The sequence below is a fragment of the Vicia villosa genome, linkage group LG1 (assembly GCF_029867415.1).
Source record: "Vicia villosa cultivar HV-30 ecotype Madison, WI linkage group LG1, Vvil1.0, whole genome shotgun sequence".
Classification (NCBI taxonomy): domain Eukaryota; kingdom Viridiplantae; phylum Streptophyta; class Magnoliopsida; order Fabales; family Fabaceae; genus Vicia; species Vicia villosa.
Window position 1 is genome coordinate 134,369,777 of NC_081180.1, and position 16,167 is coordinate 134,385,943.

The 16,167-nt window shown below is 32.9% G+C and overlaps 2 protein-coding genes across 2 annotated transcripts; one reads left to right on the forward strand and one right to left on the reverse strand.

Annotated features, from left to right (window-relative positions):
- Nucleotides 1-2,275: 2,275 nt before the first annotated feature.
- On the forward strand, nucleotides 2,276-10,869 carry LOC131644253 (protein HLB1-like). Its single transcript, XM_058914704.1, has 14 exons — nucleotides 2,276-2,958; nucleotides 3,173-3,298; nucleotides 3,454-3,523; nucleotides 5,300-5,413; nucleotides 6,036-6,119; nucleotides 6,355-6,405; nucleotides 6,620-6,649; nucleotides 8,633-8,695; nucleotides 8,812-8,877; nucleotides 9,002-9,130; nucleotides 9,327-9,362; nucleotides 9,647-9,766; nucleotides 9,897-10,082; nucleotides 10,605-10,869. Exons 1-14 carry the CDS (start codon nucleotides 2,564-2,566, stop codon nucleotides 10,713-10,715), a joined length of 1,581 nt encoding a protein of 526 aa, XP_058770687.1. The 5' UTR covers nucleotides 2,276-2,563; the 3' UTR covers nucleotides 10,716-10,869.
- Nucleotides 10,870-11,004: 135 nt separating this feature from the next.
- Nucleotides 11,005-14,325, reverse strand: LOC131644252 (metal-nicotianamine transporter YSL1-like). Its single transcript, XM_058914703.1, has 7 exons — nucleotides 14,003-14,325; nucleotides 13,472-13,903; nucleotides 13,181-13,353; nucleotides 12,986-13,080; nucleotides 12,743-12,877; nucleotides 12,345-12,649; nucleotides 11,005-12,257 (listed from the first exon to the last, which is right to left on the reverse strand). The coding sequence occupies exons 2-7, from the start codon at nucleotides 13,869-13,871 to the stop codon at nucleotides 11,326-11,328; spliced, it is 2,040 nt and encodes a 679-aa protein (XP_058770686.1). The 5' UTR covers nucleotides 13,872-13,903; nucleotides 14,003-14,325; the 3' UTR covers nucleotides 11,005-11,325.
- Nucleotides 14,326-16,167: the final 1,842 nt, after the last annotated feature.

Here is a 16,167-nt window from a genome sequence, read left to right on the forward strand (position 1 = left end):
TCATTTTTGGGGTGGTAAGAACATTTCTTAATTTTTTTAAAAGAAAAGAATATATTTAGAAGTTTGGTGATAACTAATTTTAATTGATAAATAATTGATTTAGGAATCAATTTTACCATTATTTTTAAGGGTAGTCTTTTACATCAACGTCTATAATAAACTACTGATTTCCATTATACCCCATTTCAAATATTTGGGTCATCTAGTTAGTTGAACTTGGTTGCTAAATGTACCTTTCATTTCTTCATGCAGTCCTCCTAATTTAATCTTAATTCTAGTTATTCTAAATATATTACATTCTAAATTATTCTCAAACAATAAAAATGCATAATTATGGGTGTAAGCGGATAAAAAAATCAATTAAACCGACAATCTAGACTAAATCAAACTAAAATGAAATCGAATGTTTTTGATTCGGTTCTAAAACCGAACCGAGAACCAATGAAAACCGACGTGATTCAGTTCGATTCTCGGTTTTAGTTTTTAAGAACCGTCAAACCGATGAACTTAGGGGTGAGAATAGACCAGGCCGACCTACAGGGGCCTATGGCCTAGCCTATATAAGGCCAGATCAGACGAGACTTATTTAACAAAAAGGCCAGACTTAGGCTTTTTTAAAAGTCTATTTAATAAAATAGGCCAGGCTTAGGCTATTAAAAAGCCTATGAAGCCTGGTAGGTCGGCCTATATTTTCATGTATATTAAAAATAGGCTAAATAGATCAGCCTATATTTGCACATATATTAGAAAAAGCCTAAATAGGCAAGCCTATATATGCATATATATTAGAACAAATGCTAAATAGGTCGGCCTGTATATGCATATATAGGACGACTTAGAAGGTTTCTTAAATAATATGGATTAATTGAAAACCATAATGAAAAATAGGCTTTTAAATAAGCTTTTAGGTCAGGCCAGACTTTTAAAAAGGTTAGGCCAAGCCAAAAAAGAGAGCCTATTATAGGCCACAAGCCAGACTCAGGCCTTTCGACTTTATCATAGGCCAGACTCAGGCCTTATAAAGCCTAGCCTAACCTAGCCTATTTCCACCCCTAGATGAACTGAACTAATGGAAATAATTACGCTCTAAATATTTTATTTCACTCACTGTTAAAACTCAATTTTTTATCGGTCCAATCATCCTCCATCTTTATTTACACTTCCTTCTTATCAATAAAATAGTCATCTAGAACCAAACTCCAAAACTTAGAAAATAGAAACCATCAACAAAATAGTCATCTAGAACCAAACTCAAAAACTTAAAAAATAGAAACTATAAGTCACAAAAATTTGTTTTCACTGAACTTCTACTCTCGCTACCTGCCACAACTATTGCTCTCTACCGTTATTATGGTCGTATTCTTTGTGTTCAAGTTTTTTTCCTTAATTTTCATTTTTTTAAACCATTTTTTTTAAACAAAATTCTTTCTAGTCTTGTTACAAAATAGTTTTGATGTGTGTTTGAGGTGTGAAACATGTTAATTAATGCGTGCTTTATTGTGTATTTGTTAAGATTTTAAATTCCTTTCTAACTTTTAATGCCAAGTGTCAATTTTTATATATGATCATGAACTTATTTCATGATGTAATGAAAAATCATATCATTGTTTCACATGGATTAAGAAGAATTTGTAATTTGTTTGAAAAAATACAACATAAAATAAATTACATAAAATAAATAATTTTAAAAATTAATAGCATAAAATACATTAAAAAAATATTAAATATACTTCTCCATTAAATTTTCTTCTTCTTCGCTTTGCCTCTTACCACACTTTCCTCTAGGGGTGATCGTATCCGAACCAATCCAAAAGCAAAACCGCAAATCGAACCAATCCAAACCAAAACCGCAAAAAACCGCGTTTGGTTTGGATGATTTTGGATGATTTTTGGAGTGAACCGCGCGGTTCGGTTTGGTTTGCGGTTTGTATTTCACAAAACCGAACCAAACCGAAACAAACCGCATGTTTAACTTAAGTTTTGAATTTTAATAGTTAATTTATTATCTTTCCAAATCCAATTGCATAAAGCCACACCCCACCTTTTGAATTTTAATAATTAATTTATTAACTTAAGTTTTGGCATAACCAACTTAGTTTTTGTATTTTATTGAGCTACATATATATGTAATTGTCTACTGTCTAAATATGTATTTCATTTATAATGTATTTTTAGTTCTCTACTGTTCTTATAATATAATTTCTTTTGTATGGTATATTATCATATATTATATTGGCATTGAATTACTTTCCTTTTTCCTTTTATTTCAGTACATTTTTATTTTATAGTGTAAACCGCAGTCAACCGAACCGATCCTAACCGCATTGGTTTGGTTTGGTTTGGTTTGGATGACTTATTAAAAATCAACCGAACCAAACCGAACCGCATGCATTTTTATCTCGCGGTTAGGATGACTTTTATGCTCAAAACCGAACCAAACCGCACCGCGAACACCCCTACTTTCCTCCCCATATCCACTCTGTTTTCAACTTTTGATCCGATCGGAACTCACTCATCTCCTCAATTCTCCATTCCATTACCTCCAAAACCCTAACACTCCAAAATGTCCGAACCAGAATCTCATAGCCAACTCCAGCCACCGTCCGAACCACAATCTCAGAACGGACTCCAACCAGCACCCGAACCTGAACCCAATCACGAACCCAATCCTCAACCGGAAACCAAACCGGAACCGGAACCAGTGGCAGAACAACAAGTAGAATCTCAAGAACCAACACAATCGGAACCGGAATCTGGATCAAAACCCGATCCAGTAGTTACCGATGTAGTAGATCTCAAGGAAACCGCGATCCATTCCAATGACGCTGGTAACGTTTCTTCACCGCAACCTCAGCTGAAGAAAGATGAAGGAAGTCGAACGTTTACCATGAGAGAATTGTTACATGGATTGAAGAATGATTCTGAACCGGAGAGAGAAGACGTTAGCTCTCCCTACAGGTTTTGGATTATCTCTTGTTTGAATGCCTTGTACAATATGCACTGAAAAATTGCTTTAATTTTTGCATTTATATTGATATGGAAATTTTTTAAGTTTACCATTTATGTAGATATATAGGTATTGGATTATGGGAGTAATAAGGATTTGAAATTGAGAGTGTTTTTCCGCTTGTGCGCGTGTGAAATGCGTTTTTACATTGTACAACTTTTACAGCCAAGATAGTCAACAGCAACAGCACATAGACCAGAACAATGCTGCTATGGATTTGATAAACAGTGTTGTAGGTGTTGATGAGGAAGGTCGGTCCCGGCAGAGGATTCTTACATTTGCTGCCAGGAGGTACTTCAATAACTTCTATATATAACTAGAAATAGTATACACCGGAAAATTTGTTGCACACGACTATCATGGCGGGGATTGCTGTTTTTATTGTGCTTGTCGGGGACGGGGGAATGTTTGTTCAAAGTTATGATTTTCTTGCTTGTATATTCTAGGTATGCTGCTTCTATTGAGAGGAACCCTGAAGATTATGATGCACTGTACAATTGGGCATTGGTTCTTCAGGTCTGAGAAGCTGCCTATTTTTGCTCTTGTAATATTGAGTCTGCTGGGTTTTTATATTATTCTTTAATTTTTATTTGCTAATTGGTTGTTTTTCATGTTAGAATACTTGGTTTCATATCAAATTTTGATAGGTTTGTTAATTGAGGGAGTTAGAGCTTGTTGGGGGCTGAAATCATTAAAGAAATAAGACATGTTAGCTACTGAAAGAAGGGTCAGCAGAAGAGATATATTGTCATTTTGAGAGAGTGTTTGGGTAGCACATATAGTAGAGAAGATGGTTGAAAATAGAATTAGGTGGTTTGAGCATGTAGAGAGAAGACTTGTAGATTTCGTGGTAAGAAAAATAGATATAAGAGACAGAAGTCAAACAACTAGACGAAGATGAAGACCTAGAAAGACTATAAGAGAAGTTATTAGGAAAGATCTCGAGTTTTACAATTTGGATAAAAGCGTAGTTTTGAATAGAACAATATGACGAAAGTTGATCCATGTAGCCGACCCCACTTAGTGGGACAAGGCTTGGTTGTTGTTGTTGTTGGGGTCCTTTGGGCTTAGAGAAGTTTAAACCCTTTAAGTTTCACATACTGTACTGTACCCAAGGGCAATTTTTCCTACATCTAATAAATTACAATTTTCTATGAAGTAGTATTGGAGTTATCGGATCTGTGGGTTGTGCATATTGAAGAATTCAGGTGCTGTTCAGAGCTCAGGAAGAATGTAGAAAAATAGATTCTGGTCAATGTTGGAGAATTAAGGAAAGTGGTTTCGAGTTTCAAAAGAGAATTCTAGGAATCCAAGTCTCGGTAAGAGAGGCTGCATGTTCATGGCTAAGCTTCCAATTACTGGACTTACTGAACAACCTGTTCACCTTAAGGCAAAGCAAAGTTTGCTGATATGTTTTTCACTGAGCGAGTCTGAGTCATTATGTTGGGAATAGAATAATTGGGGAAAAGGACATGTTGTGTTAGTAATCCGTGTTTGAGTACCGGAAAATGTCATAGTTTGGTAGCAATGGGCAAAACTCTTATAGGAAGTGGAAACTACCCCAGCTAATTCTCCTTGCCTAGCTGAGAGTACAGCTCAAACTCTATTACATGAAAGAATGCACAGCAGTACTCTATCCTGCCAATCATTTATTCACTCAATCCCAACAGAAAATCTCCCAAAAGTGGCGCCCTCCTAGGCCATGTCAGTATGTCACTAACGGCCAAATTCCTTCTTTCTTCTAGAATAAACCTTCCACGCGATGGACTGTGGGCCAGTGTCCAGATCTGATCTTTTCTAAGTCTTCATCCTTATTGGGCTAATGACATTGGGCTCCAAGGTCCTATCGTGTTACTTATAAACAAGAAGAGGGTTATTGAGAGGGAGATGTATTTTGTCATTTTGAGAGTTGAGGCAGTTGGGCATATGGAGGTTTATTGACTTTTCAAGTTTTTCAATGCTGTAGTGTAGGGAGAATTTCCCTAAATTTTCTAATAAAATACCAGCTGCCATCAAACTTATTATCCAGTATAAAATTTTCTAGGATGATATTCTACTTTTGTGTAACTACAGGCCATACACTTCTGTTACCTAATTATTTTTCGAATTAACTTTGTATTTTTTCATTTTCTCATAAAATGAGATTGCAACTTCATATTATTGTACATCGTAAAAATCATTGGATTTTTATAATCCATAGCAAACCTAAAAAATGTTACTAGTTTAAATCATAAATATGCTATACTAGGTTCAAGTTTTGAATCTGTTCATTCAATCTTTATTGTCATGCAGGAAAGTGCAGATAATGTTAGTCCAGATTCCACTTCACCTTCTAAAGATGCATTGCTTGAGGAAGCTTGCAAAAAATATGATGAGGCCACCCGCCTTTGTCCCACTCTACATGATGTATGTAAGAACATATATGGAGGATTTATAAATATCATTGTATATCATTAATATTTTTTTCTTATGCAAGCTATTGACAAGCTGACTAAGTAGTAAAATTTTCATACTCATAATTTATCAAATGAGCTTCAGCTCTAATATTTTAATTTTTTAAAACAATTTATTTAAATCTTGAAATCTAGTGTCATGCAAAATACATTATGTATTTAAGATACAAGCAATACATCTTTATTTATAAAACAACTTTATTTATAAAACAAAAAAACATACAAAACAAAAAAACATACATTTTAAAACATATAAACTTGTAACTGAATTTATATTATCTCATTCCATTTAATAATTTTTATAAAATGAAAATATTATGTAAACTTTTTAAGGCAATAAATAATTCGTAAATATATATTGAGTAATAAATATAAAATTAATTTGATAATATGTCCCTTTTTGTCATTTTATATTTATTAGTTAGTTCAACCACTACCTTTATCAAATTAAAACTAATAAACTAATTTTTCAGCTATTAGCTAGCTTATCAGTTACTTTTCACAAGCAGAGAGTCATAGATGTAAAAATGAGTGTAACGACTTGTAATTTTAATCCTCTAACTGACTGTGTTTAGGCTTACTACAATTGGGCAATAGCAATCTCTGATCGTGCGAAGATGCGAGGTCGCACAAAGGAAGCTGAAGAGCTATGGAAACAGGTTAAGAAAATTGCATGCTTCCTTCTATTAAATGGCTTCACCGCTTCACAGTTTCATTCACATGCTCTTGGAAAATTGATATGATTTATAACAGCTCATGCTGCTTGTTACATATTTGGACTCATACTGAATTTGAATGGGAGAACTTTTCAATTTCTTGTTTAGAAGTTTCGTTTGGTGATGGTTGATAGGGAGAGTCACCTTCTAATTTTTGTAAAATTTATAATTTTTCCAGGCAACAGGTAACTATGTTAAAGCCGTCCAACTCAACTGGAACAGTCCTCAGGTTCTTCCCTCTTTCTTGTTAAAAGTTTGATTAGAATCTTCTTAAGGAATCAGATAGTGATTTTGAAACAGCTTTATCTTGTTTCCTTTAGTAAATATTTGCTGTATCAAGTACTCACTCTGTCACTCTATTCCTGTGAACCTTTTAATTTTCTTCACATGCGTGCTCTTCTGCATTTTGTGCCCCTTTTACTAACTCATGGAATCTATTTCAGGCACTTAATAACTGGGGGCTTGCGCTTCAGGTATATTTTTAATTTGGGAGTGTAAAAGCATTACACTTCATACAAACTACCTTAAAAATATAAATGTTGTAATTTTATGATTACGTGCTTCTATTAGCATGTTAGGGTGTTTTTTTCCCTCAGTTAAAAGTGTTTTATTTATTTGTTTGCACAATAATAAAAAAATAACTTTTGGAGAAGAAAAAAATCTTTAGCTTCTTAGAGTACTATTAAAAATTATTTGGGTAATGCTAACTTTTGCCCCAAGGGTACATGTTAAGAAATTTATAAATGGAATGTTTGTGTTGGATATAGAAACTTCGTCTTTGAAAGTTGTATTGATTTGGTTAGAAGTTTATAGTTGATTTATTTATTTACTTTTTCTAGACAAACATTCCATTTATAATTTCTTAACTTGTGCCCCAGTTAGCATTACCCAAATTATTTTCACCCTTTTAAATGATCTGAAGCTTTAACTTCTGGAAAATTATTTTTATACCAAAAGTACTTTGTTTATTAATGCCTATCCAAGAGTGTTATCATGTGTACATATGTGCTGTACACCCCATATGTATCATGATAATCATACTTCGTAATTACCTGTTTCACTATTTTTCATTTTGTTAAGTCAGTCATTGATGTTATATGATTGATTTTGTAGCTAAATGTATCTTCAATATAGTTGGAACAATGTGTTCAAATTTAAATATTGCATCCTGTTTGGTATACCTTTGGATTTTAAAAATTAATTTTCCACAATGCACAACCAGTCAACCACCAAGTTTCGTACACTAGGTGTGACCGGGGTATATGGATCAGTCAATATCAATGCCATTGGGTTTCATAAAATACATAATCTTCAATAGAATAATCTTGATTCAGATCTGTTTTTAATGGCTACTCCATTATCTTTTGTTGGCCTACCACATGTTCTGATTTTAATTAACTATCTTCACTTTGATCTACTTTTCTCTTTGTATTTTGTTTCCTTGCTAGAAAATTATTTTCTTCCTTGAGAACATGCTCCCCTTTATTGGTCTATGACTGTGTTTTCTGTTCACTGACAGATTTAAGAATATGCTCCTATCCTATCCTCTCGTTTTATCATCCAGTCATAGACTTTCAATTTTTTAAATCTTGAAACGTCTACCTCTATTGCCTTTCATCCAACTCACTTGAGTTTCTCACTTTCTTAAAGTCTCATATAATAGTTGGTACTACTTACAATCAAATTGTCAACTACTTCCATAGATTTACCTGTTAGTGTTTCAAGACTTGTGTGCCATACAAAAACCTATAGGAAAATGTGATCCCTTGCCTATTTTGCATTACATTTGGGGCTGATGTATCACTTCTAGCTCATTCAATTCTATATTCAAGCATCCTTGTAGAACACTACTCCGGTAGCGGCCTAGCATTAGCAATTAACAACTTAGCACAGTTGAGTCATTGATCAATTTCTGAGTATATCCAACATAGTTTTACTTTGTCTGTGAATTGTCTAATACAAATAACCTCTTTTATTTTTCTTTGGGTCGGGCATGTAAAATTTTGCAAAAAAGTAGGACTTTGTCAAGTTTATCTTGAAAATTTCTGGAGAAATAAAAGAAATTTTTAGTAAAGATAAAACCTTTGTATACTATTGGAATTGCCATGCATTTCATCTAGTTTTCAAAATAGTTTTCTCTATATCGTTGGAATTGGCTTGCCGTTCTTATTTTGCTAATCATACCCAACTCTCCTCTCTTATTCAGAATAGTTCTCTATATCATAAGAATTCTTCGGCAACATATAATACTTGTTGAAAAAGGGGAAACTTGGTCCTTTAAAACATTAGCTATGGTAAACTATAAGGAAGGGTCGAACCTATTGTGGGCTTATTCTTGGTATCCTGATTTACATTTGCAAGAGGCTGGGTCCATTACTCGAATTTGTCTTCCAGTCGCATTACCACAGTCCACAATAGTTAACTGTTTCCAATTCTCCCCTTCAAATATTGTGCAGGAACTCAGTGCCATTGTTCCAGCTCGAGAAAAGCAAAAAATTGTAAGAACTGCTATCAGCAAGGTACACATTTTTTTACCAGGGAATCACATGGAAGTGAAAAACATTTACATCAGCTCCATCCTTTAAATATAATTTATTCTCCTCCCCTCTTGACTTTACCCTATTCTTCATTGCAGTTCCGTGCAGCCATACAGTTGCAATTTGATTTCCACCGGGCAATTTACAATCTTGGAACTGTTCTGGTCATATTTCTCCTTCAATTTTTCTCATATTTAATAACACATTTATCTTTGTTGTCTTGGATGGACATATAACACAAAGAAACAGTATTAAGAATGTATAATTGACTCGTTAAATGATTTGCAGTACGGATTAGCAGAGGACACTTTAAGAACAGGGGGATCAGTGAATGTTCAAGAAGTTTCACCAAATGAATTGTACAGCCAATCTGCAATATATATTGCTGCTGCACATGCATTGAAACCAAATTATTCTGTAAGAAGCCACTGTCTATTCATTCCTTTGTACATAATTATTGGCTATGTGCATTTTTTGGATTAGAAAGGTTTGTTTGTCTAGTTAACACATGCTTTTCTCTTAATTTCATCCTTCTATTAATTTCCTTGTGTCCTGTTTTTTTTTTGGCTACTTTTATCATGAAATCAGCCCATAATTTTTTTGGTATTGACAGGTATATAGCAGTGCTTTGCGGTTGGTACGCTCCATGGTGAGTACATGTTAATGTTAGTTTAGTAGCTTTCAATCTGGGACAACATTGCAATGTGAACTTATCACTTATACGATCTAATTGTTTTTTAAGTAACCATACTGTTTTATTGGGTTTCATTCCCTATTCCTTTCTTCCTGTTGGAAGTTAACTTATCTTCTACTTGAATTGATATGCGCTATATAGTAGTTGTTTCATTTCATTGTATACAAATGTGAGTTCTCGTTATGTAATCATTCATTTGTTCATTATATACCAACTTTGACAGAATTCAATTTTCACAGCTACCACTACCTCACCTTAAAGTTGGATATTTAACTGCACCTCCTGCGGGAGCATTAGTTGCACCTCATAATGACTGGAAACGATCAGAATTCTTTTTGGATCACGAAAAGCTTCAGCAGGTAAAGTATCTGGCTGATGAATTGAAACTTTATTAGAAGCCGCTCACATTAAATTTTGAAATCACTGGATAACCTCTTGGCTCTGGTGTGAGACATCCAAATTTTAAATTAAAAAATGGACATGCCTCAGGTACCCAGAGGTGAACAGAGGCAATCATCTCAAAGTCTCTCAACCAGATCAGATACCGTGAACGGGGATAAGAAGACTATCAAAGTAGAAATAGCGGATATTGTTTCTGTATCAGCATGTGCTGATCTGACTTTGCCCCCTGGTGCTGGCCTCTGCATTGATACAGTTCACGGATCAGTTTACTTGGTAAGCAGCACTTTAGTCGACCTTAGTGTACTTGTATTCTATATATCTGCTGCTTCCTTCATCTCCAATTGTGTTATAGGTTGTTTAATCCAGAGGCTTAAAATAAATTTTAGCTGAAGTCAATATTTGGACTGATAAAGCCATAAACTTTTTCATTATAAAATAATCAAGTCCACACTTCATAAAGAAATTACCACTTCTGTACTCTTGATTGTCCCAACAACTTCTTGTGACATTAGTTTGAGTTTGAGTTTTTTGTGATGCTTATTCTTTGTTGTCGTTGATAGTGTATCTGATTATATCATGAGATTATCAACTTTCATTCGTAAAGCAATTGTGTGAAACCTTCACTCTTGTTGTACAATTGAAAGTGTGGATACTGCCAAATTCAAATTTTAATAAGATTCTAAAGGTTTAATGAAATCTTTGAATAGTGCTTCATGTCAAGCCGAAAGCATGAGAATCTCTTTAGCTTTTGAAGTTGCAGCACTAATTTTCATTTTGGTACATTGCTTTATCAAGGTTGCTGACTCTTGGGAATCATTGGATGGGTGGCTGGATGCAATTCGTTTAGTTTACACTATTTATGTGCGAGGGAAAAGTGATGTATTGGCGGGTATTATCACAGGATGATTGTAATTTCTTTAAATGTATTACCAATTTGGTTTGTCAAATTGAGTAAAAACTCATCATCAGCTTTTTGCACTTCTCTGCGAACTTGTGTATAATGTTGAGTAATGTATGAAATAATGATAATGCAATAGAAAAATCAGAGTTTACTCATTAACCATCTTGTTAAATATAGTGGGTTTTGCCAATAATTCATATTATACAAGAATGGTAGAATATGTGGTTCGGAGCTTTTACATCTGTTATATAGTTGGTGCTTATCCACACATGCATTTGTGTTTTTTTGTCTTTAGCTTTTTGATTCTCTGATATAATATTTCACCGGTTATACATTGGTAAGGCTGAAAATCATCCATTGTTCTACAAGGAAGGTGTTTTCTCTTAGTTTTGTTGGGGTTAGGAATGTACCTGCAGCATGAACTGTATTCAAGAAACCTGTTATTTCTGTGAAGTTACAAACTATTTTAATGCCAACAGTATGGGGTAATATTCTGTATTGAACAGCATTTTATATTTGTTTGATGTGCTTGAGAGTACACAAATGGTGGCAAAAAAAGAAAAGAAAAGGTAAGCTAGCTAATGTTCTTCACTGCTTTATATGATGGGTCAAAATTTACGAAGAAACAAATTTCATGCAGATGGGTGGATTAATTTTCGCTAGAGCAAGAATAGCAGCAGGAAGAGTCCATAGTCCTTCCCCGCAAATAAGTCCAGATGCAATTGCAGGAACCATCAACTCTGCTTTCTTGGTGTTAAGCTTGTGCAACGCGAACACAACCAAGCTACCCATGCACATATCAATTGCAAAGTATGCACCAACCAGAAACGGTACAGCCATGACCATTGGTAATGGCATCCATTTCCCTATCTTTTTGGGTGAAAAATCTCTTAACATGTTTGTTCCTATAGCAAAAGCAAAGAACCCAAAACAAAGTTGCAAGCAATGTCTTGGCAGTGCCGAGAAACCTTGAACACCTATAACCGCCATGTTTCTGTAAATTAGTGCATAAGGGGCTTTGAATTCTCCATGTGGGTTTCCCACGTCGAATGCCTTGTAAAACAGGAAGAAGCTCAGAGGACAGCATACACACCCCATGGCCGTGCCAACTACTTGGCATGCAAACATTGCCCTGGGAGAGGTACGTGTGCAATGAGCAGTTTTGAAATCTTGCATCAGATTGCAAGACACCGAGATCACGGATTTAATGAGACCGCACCCCACAAGTCCCGCCACTACACCATTCTCTTTTCCTGTCACAGTTGCCAGCAAAAATAGCGCAACTTTCCCATAGTTATAAGCCATGTTTATATCAGTAAGACCTGCTCCAAAAGCATTGCAGAATGCAAGAGATGGAGCAAATATGTAAGCAACAATGATGTAGTACCATTTCAGCTGAGGAAACATGTGCGGGATTATAATTGTCGAAATAGTTGTGAAAACGCTATATCCAACTACCCCGATCCACATTGGAATGACCTCCTTCAAGAATGTCTGACCTTGTCTAAGGTCCCCAGCAGGACTCTCCTGCTGATCAGCAGCCGATTCTACAGTAAGAAAATGAACGCGACATTAGATATGTATTAGCATTACTCTTGAAAAATTGAAAAGAGCATGTCTATGATTGCTCCTACCATTTTTAAGTTTCTTGTTCTTCATTCTTTCATTTACGCCAATGACAGTTGAAACTAGAATCTTGGTGAAAGTATATACGCCATCACCAAGGATCAGAGCAATCGATAGAAAAACCTTATAACCATATAAACCCTTCATGTTAGTTTCTTCTAAGTTATCTGGGAACCACTTTCCTTTAAGCCGATCAACGAGCGGATACATGACTCCAAAAGACATCACAGCTCCAAGAAGCAGAGACAAGTTCACAAGGTGAGAGCAAATCATTCCTGCTCCCACAAAAGTCGTACTAAAGTCGAAATAGAATCTGCACAATAATAAACTCAATCAGCAATACTAGTACTAACTTTCATTCCAAACCAGTCATAACACGTTTTAAACCAAAACTAAATCATCGTACGTTTGCTTCCAAGCTTGCAATCCAAAGGTCGGAAATTGTTCGAATCCACAGCCCTCTACACCCGAGAAAAACCACTTGAAAAACCCCCATAAGAAACTGATAGAAAAATACTTCATGAATCCATGCACTTGCTTCCTGCAAAATATTATAATAACATGATTACTATAAGTTAGTACCTTTATTTTCCAAACTATAAAACAAACAAGTTAATGAACCAATGAAAAAAGAGAAAGTTTACAGTACTTGGCCATTTTATCATTCTGTGTATGAAAACCATTGATGAGAACTGCTGTCGCCAAACCACTTGGATAAGGTAATTGGAGATCAACTATCATAACCTGTATCAGAAGATGAAAATATTCAAAATATTGTATAAAAAATAGTCCAAATCTAAAGTATATATATTATTAATTAATTAGTTAATTAAATACTACATACCTTTCTGAGTGGAATTAAGACAAAGAGTCCAACAAAGCAAACCACAAAAAGGAAACCAGACATCCAACCAAAGGCAGGATCCTTAACTGCGTTCGGGTTGTTACCCTCAATGCCTACTCCAGACAACTCATATGTCTTCCTGTTTAATCCCAACAGATACGAAGCGAATCCTCCTGCAATACACACATAAATTAATCTAGAGTCCGGTCATCAGATAAGTAAAGTCTGATCAATGATTGTTTCAGTAAGAGATCGAACTCAAGAAGATTTATACATATATGTGAATCTCACCACTAACAGCAATGCTATAGCAAGCAACAGCACAAGTCTGAATAATAGTATTCTCCTGGCGAGTGAACGGCTTAGAAACAAAACCAGCTTTTTCGAGCACTTTAGTCCAACTTCTTATGAACACGAAAGCAAGTAGAGCGGCCGAGACATTCAAATTCGGAACCATTCCTGTTGTGAGATTAAGCTTCATTGCAATTATACTATAGATTATTCCAATCATCATACTCACAAACAATCCTCTCACTGTGATGTGTTCTGTCCATGCTTCATCAGGTTGGATTACTTCAGAGCCTATCACCGGTAACTTATCTTCCAAGTTCTGGTTCGTATCTCTTTCGATTTCCATTTTTTTGTCTTGAAATTCCGTGTTGTTGTTTAGAGGACTTGATGGAGAAATCATCTCTATAACTTTCTCTAGTACCTATCTATCACCTTAATAATACATGGTTCATGTATCAGACAAAGATAGATTATGGAAAAACAAGTATTAATTTATACATATATATTGTATACTATATTATTGCAACTCACCTTAGTTTATTTGTTCTTTCTGTTCTAGTTGTTGTTTTGTAGCTGATGAAGCAATGAAAACATGGAGATGCTTTCTTTCAACAAAGACACTGATATAGTTTGGATTTATTATATAGTGTAGGGTACATATATAGATAGATCTGCTTAAGGATTAACTGTGATAATGTGATATAATATAACAATAACAATTTTTATTTAATTGGTCTGGTGGTAAATGTTCGAGACTCGAGTGTCTTTCTCTCTAGGTCTCAGGTTCGAATCTCAAATATACTAACAAGTTCTGTGTTGGGTCTCTGTCGATGTTTATAAACTATTCTTAGTCTGGAATGATTAAACAAATTTTGGTTTGTAGTAACAAAATCAAATTTTGCTATATTATATATACTTGAAATTTTTTTGCTAATTATGTGTCTGGCAGCATATATGCTTTTGATGAACAAGTTGTGGTCAAGTTGACTGCTATGTCATTGGGTAAAAGGAATATTGCATCATCCATACAAATGGGATATATATAAACCGAGAAATAATAATAATAATAATAATAATAATAATAATAATAATAATAATAATAATAATAATAATAATAATAATAATAATAATAAATATTCTTGTCAATCATGAACCAACCGACTTTAAAGGAAACATTTGCAAGTGTCACTGGTAAGTGGAAAATCAATATTCTCATTTGAGAATTTTAGTACATGATAAAATTATATGAGAAATTTAATCATATTCATTATCCCTAAATTAGCACAAAATATCAATTGATACCATACTATATTACTATGCAAGGATATACTATACATTACTAATAAGAATATATTAATATCCCATTGTGCACTAGTTAATAATTAATTCAAAGTTAATTATTTAATAACTGACATATGTTAGTAACAAGTAGGATACAATCTAGGTCTTTTATCAAGTACTATAATTGCATTACTCAATTTTTAAAAAAAATAGTTTAACTGAATTATATATTAAAATCTATATCATCATCGACTCTAGTTTAATATCTACCTATCTTAATCTAAATTTAAGATTGTTATGATGAAAATTTAAGATCTTAAAATTTTCAATTTTTATATATTATTATTTTTCTAACAATATTATTAAACCATCTTTCTAACCACTACTTTTTCAAACAATAACATCAAATAGTAACAATATAATAATATTAATAAAAAAATTATTATTTTATTACTAATCTTTCAATAATTATATTTTATTAATAATCCTTTATTTTTTAATAAATTTATAAAAATGTATACTCATAAAAATGAAAATAAAAATAAAAATAAAATTAAAATTTTGATCTTTTAATATTACTATTATTTTTGTTAGACAATTTTTCTTTTTTACATTAAGACATTGAAAACTTTAAAAGTCAAAGAAATAGATTTCTATTTTCTTAATAAATTTATAAAAATATATACTCATATAAATAGAAATAAAAATAAAATATAAATTTAAAATTTTACTAATTCTTTATGCATTATCATTTACTAAATTTGTAATTTTTTATCCAAAATAGAAATTTTTTATATTTGTAAAAATAAATTCATAGAAATAAAAATAAAATATAAATATATAATTTTTAAATTTTACTACTTCTTTATACATTATTATTTATTAGAAATTAAAAAAAAAACTCATAAAAATAATTTTAAATTTATTAAAAGTTAATAAATTAAAGACTCATAAAATTAATTCAAAAAAAATAGTTTTCCATTTTTTAATAGAAAAATGTTATTCTTACACCACATTTTTACACTTACACCATATTTCATTGTTCACTAATACAATAAACAATAAAATATTATAATAATATGTTTTTAAGAAAAAATAAAAGTTTTTTTTTGTTTTTTAATTATTATTATTTTTTTAGATTTAGGGAGTAGAGAAAGTGATTAACCAACTTCATAATTTCATTAACCAATATTTTAAATTTCATTAACCAATTTCATAACTACTAAAAATCTGGGCAGTCTATTAATCAATTTTTTATATTTTAATAACCAACTTTATTTTACTACTAAAAATTATTTTTCATATTGGGTGTTTATTAACCACCTTCATCACTTCATTAACCAATTTCTTACCATCCATTAACCAACTTATTTTGCCATTAAAAAGCACTGTTCATATACTGTTCACTGGTACTG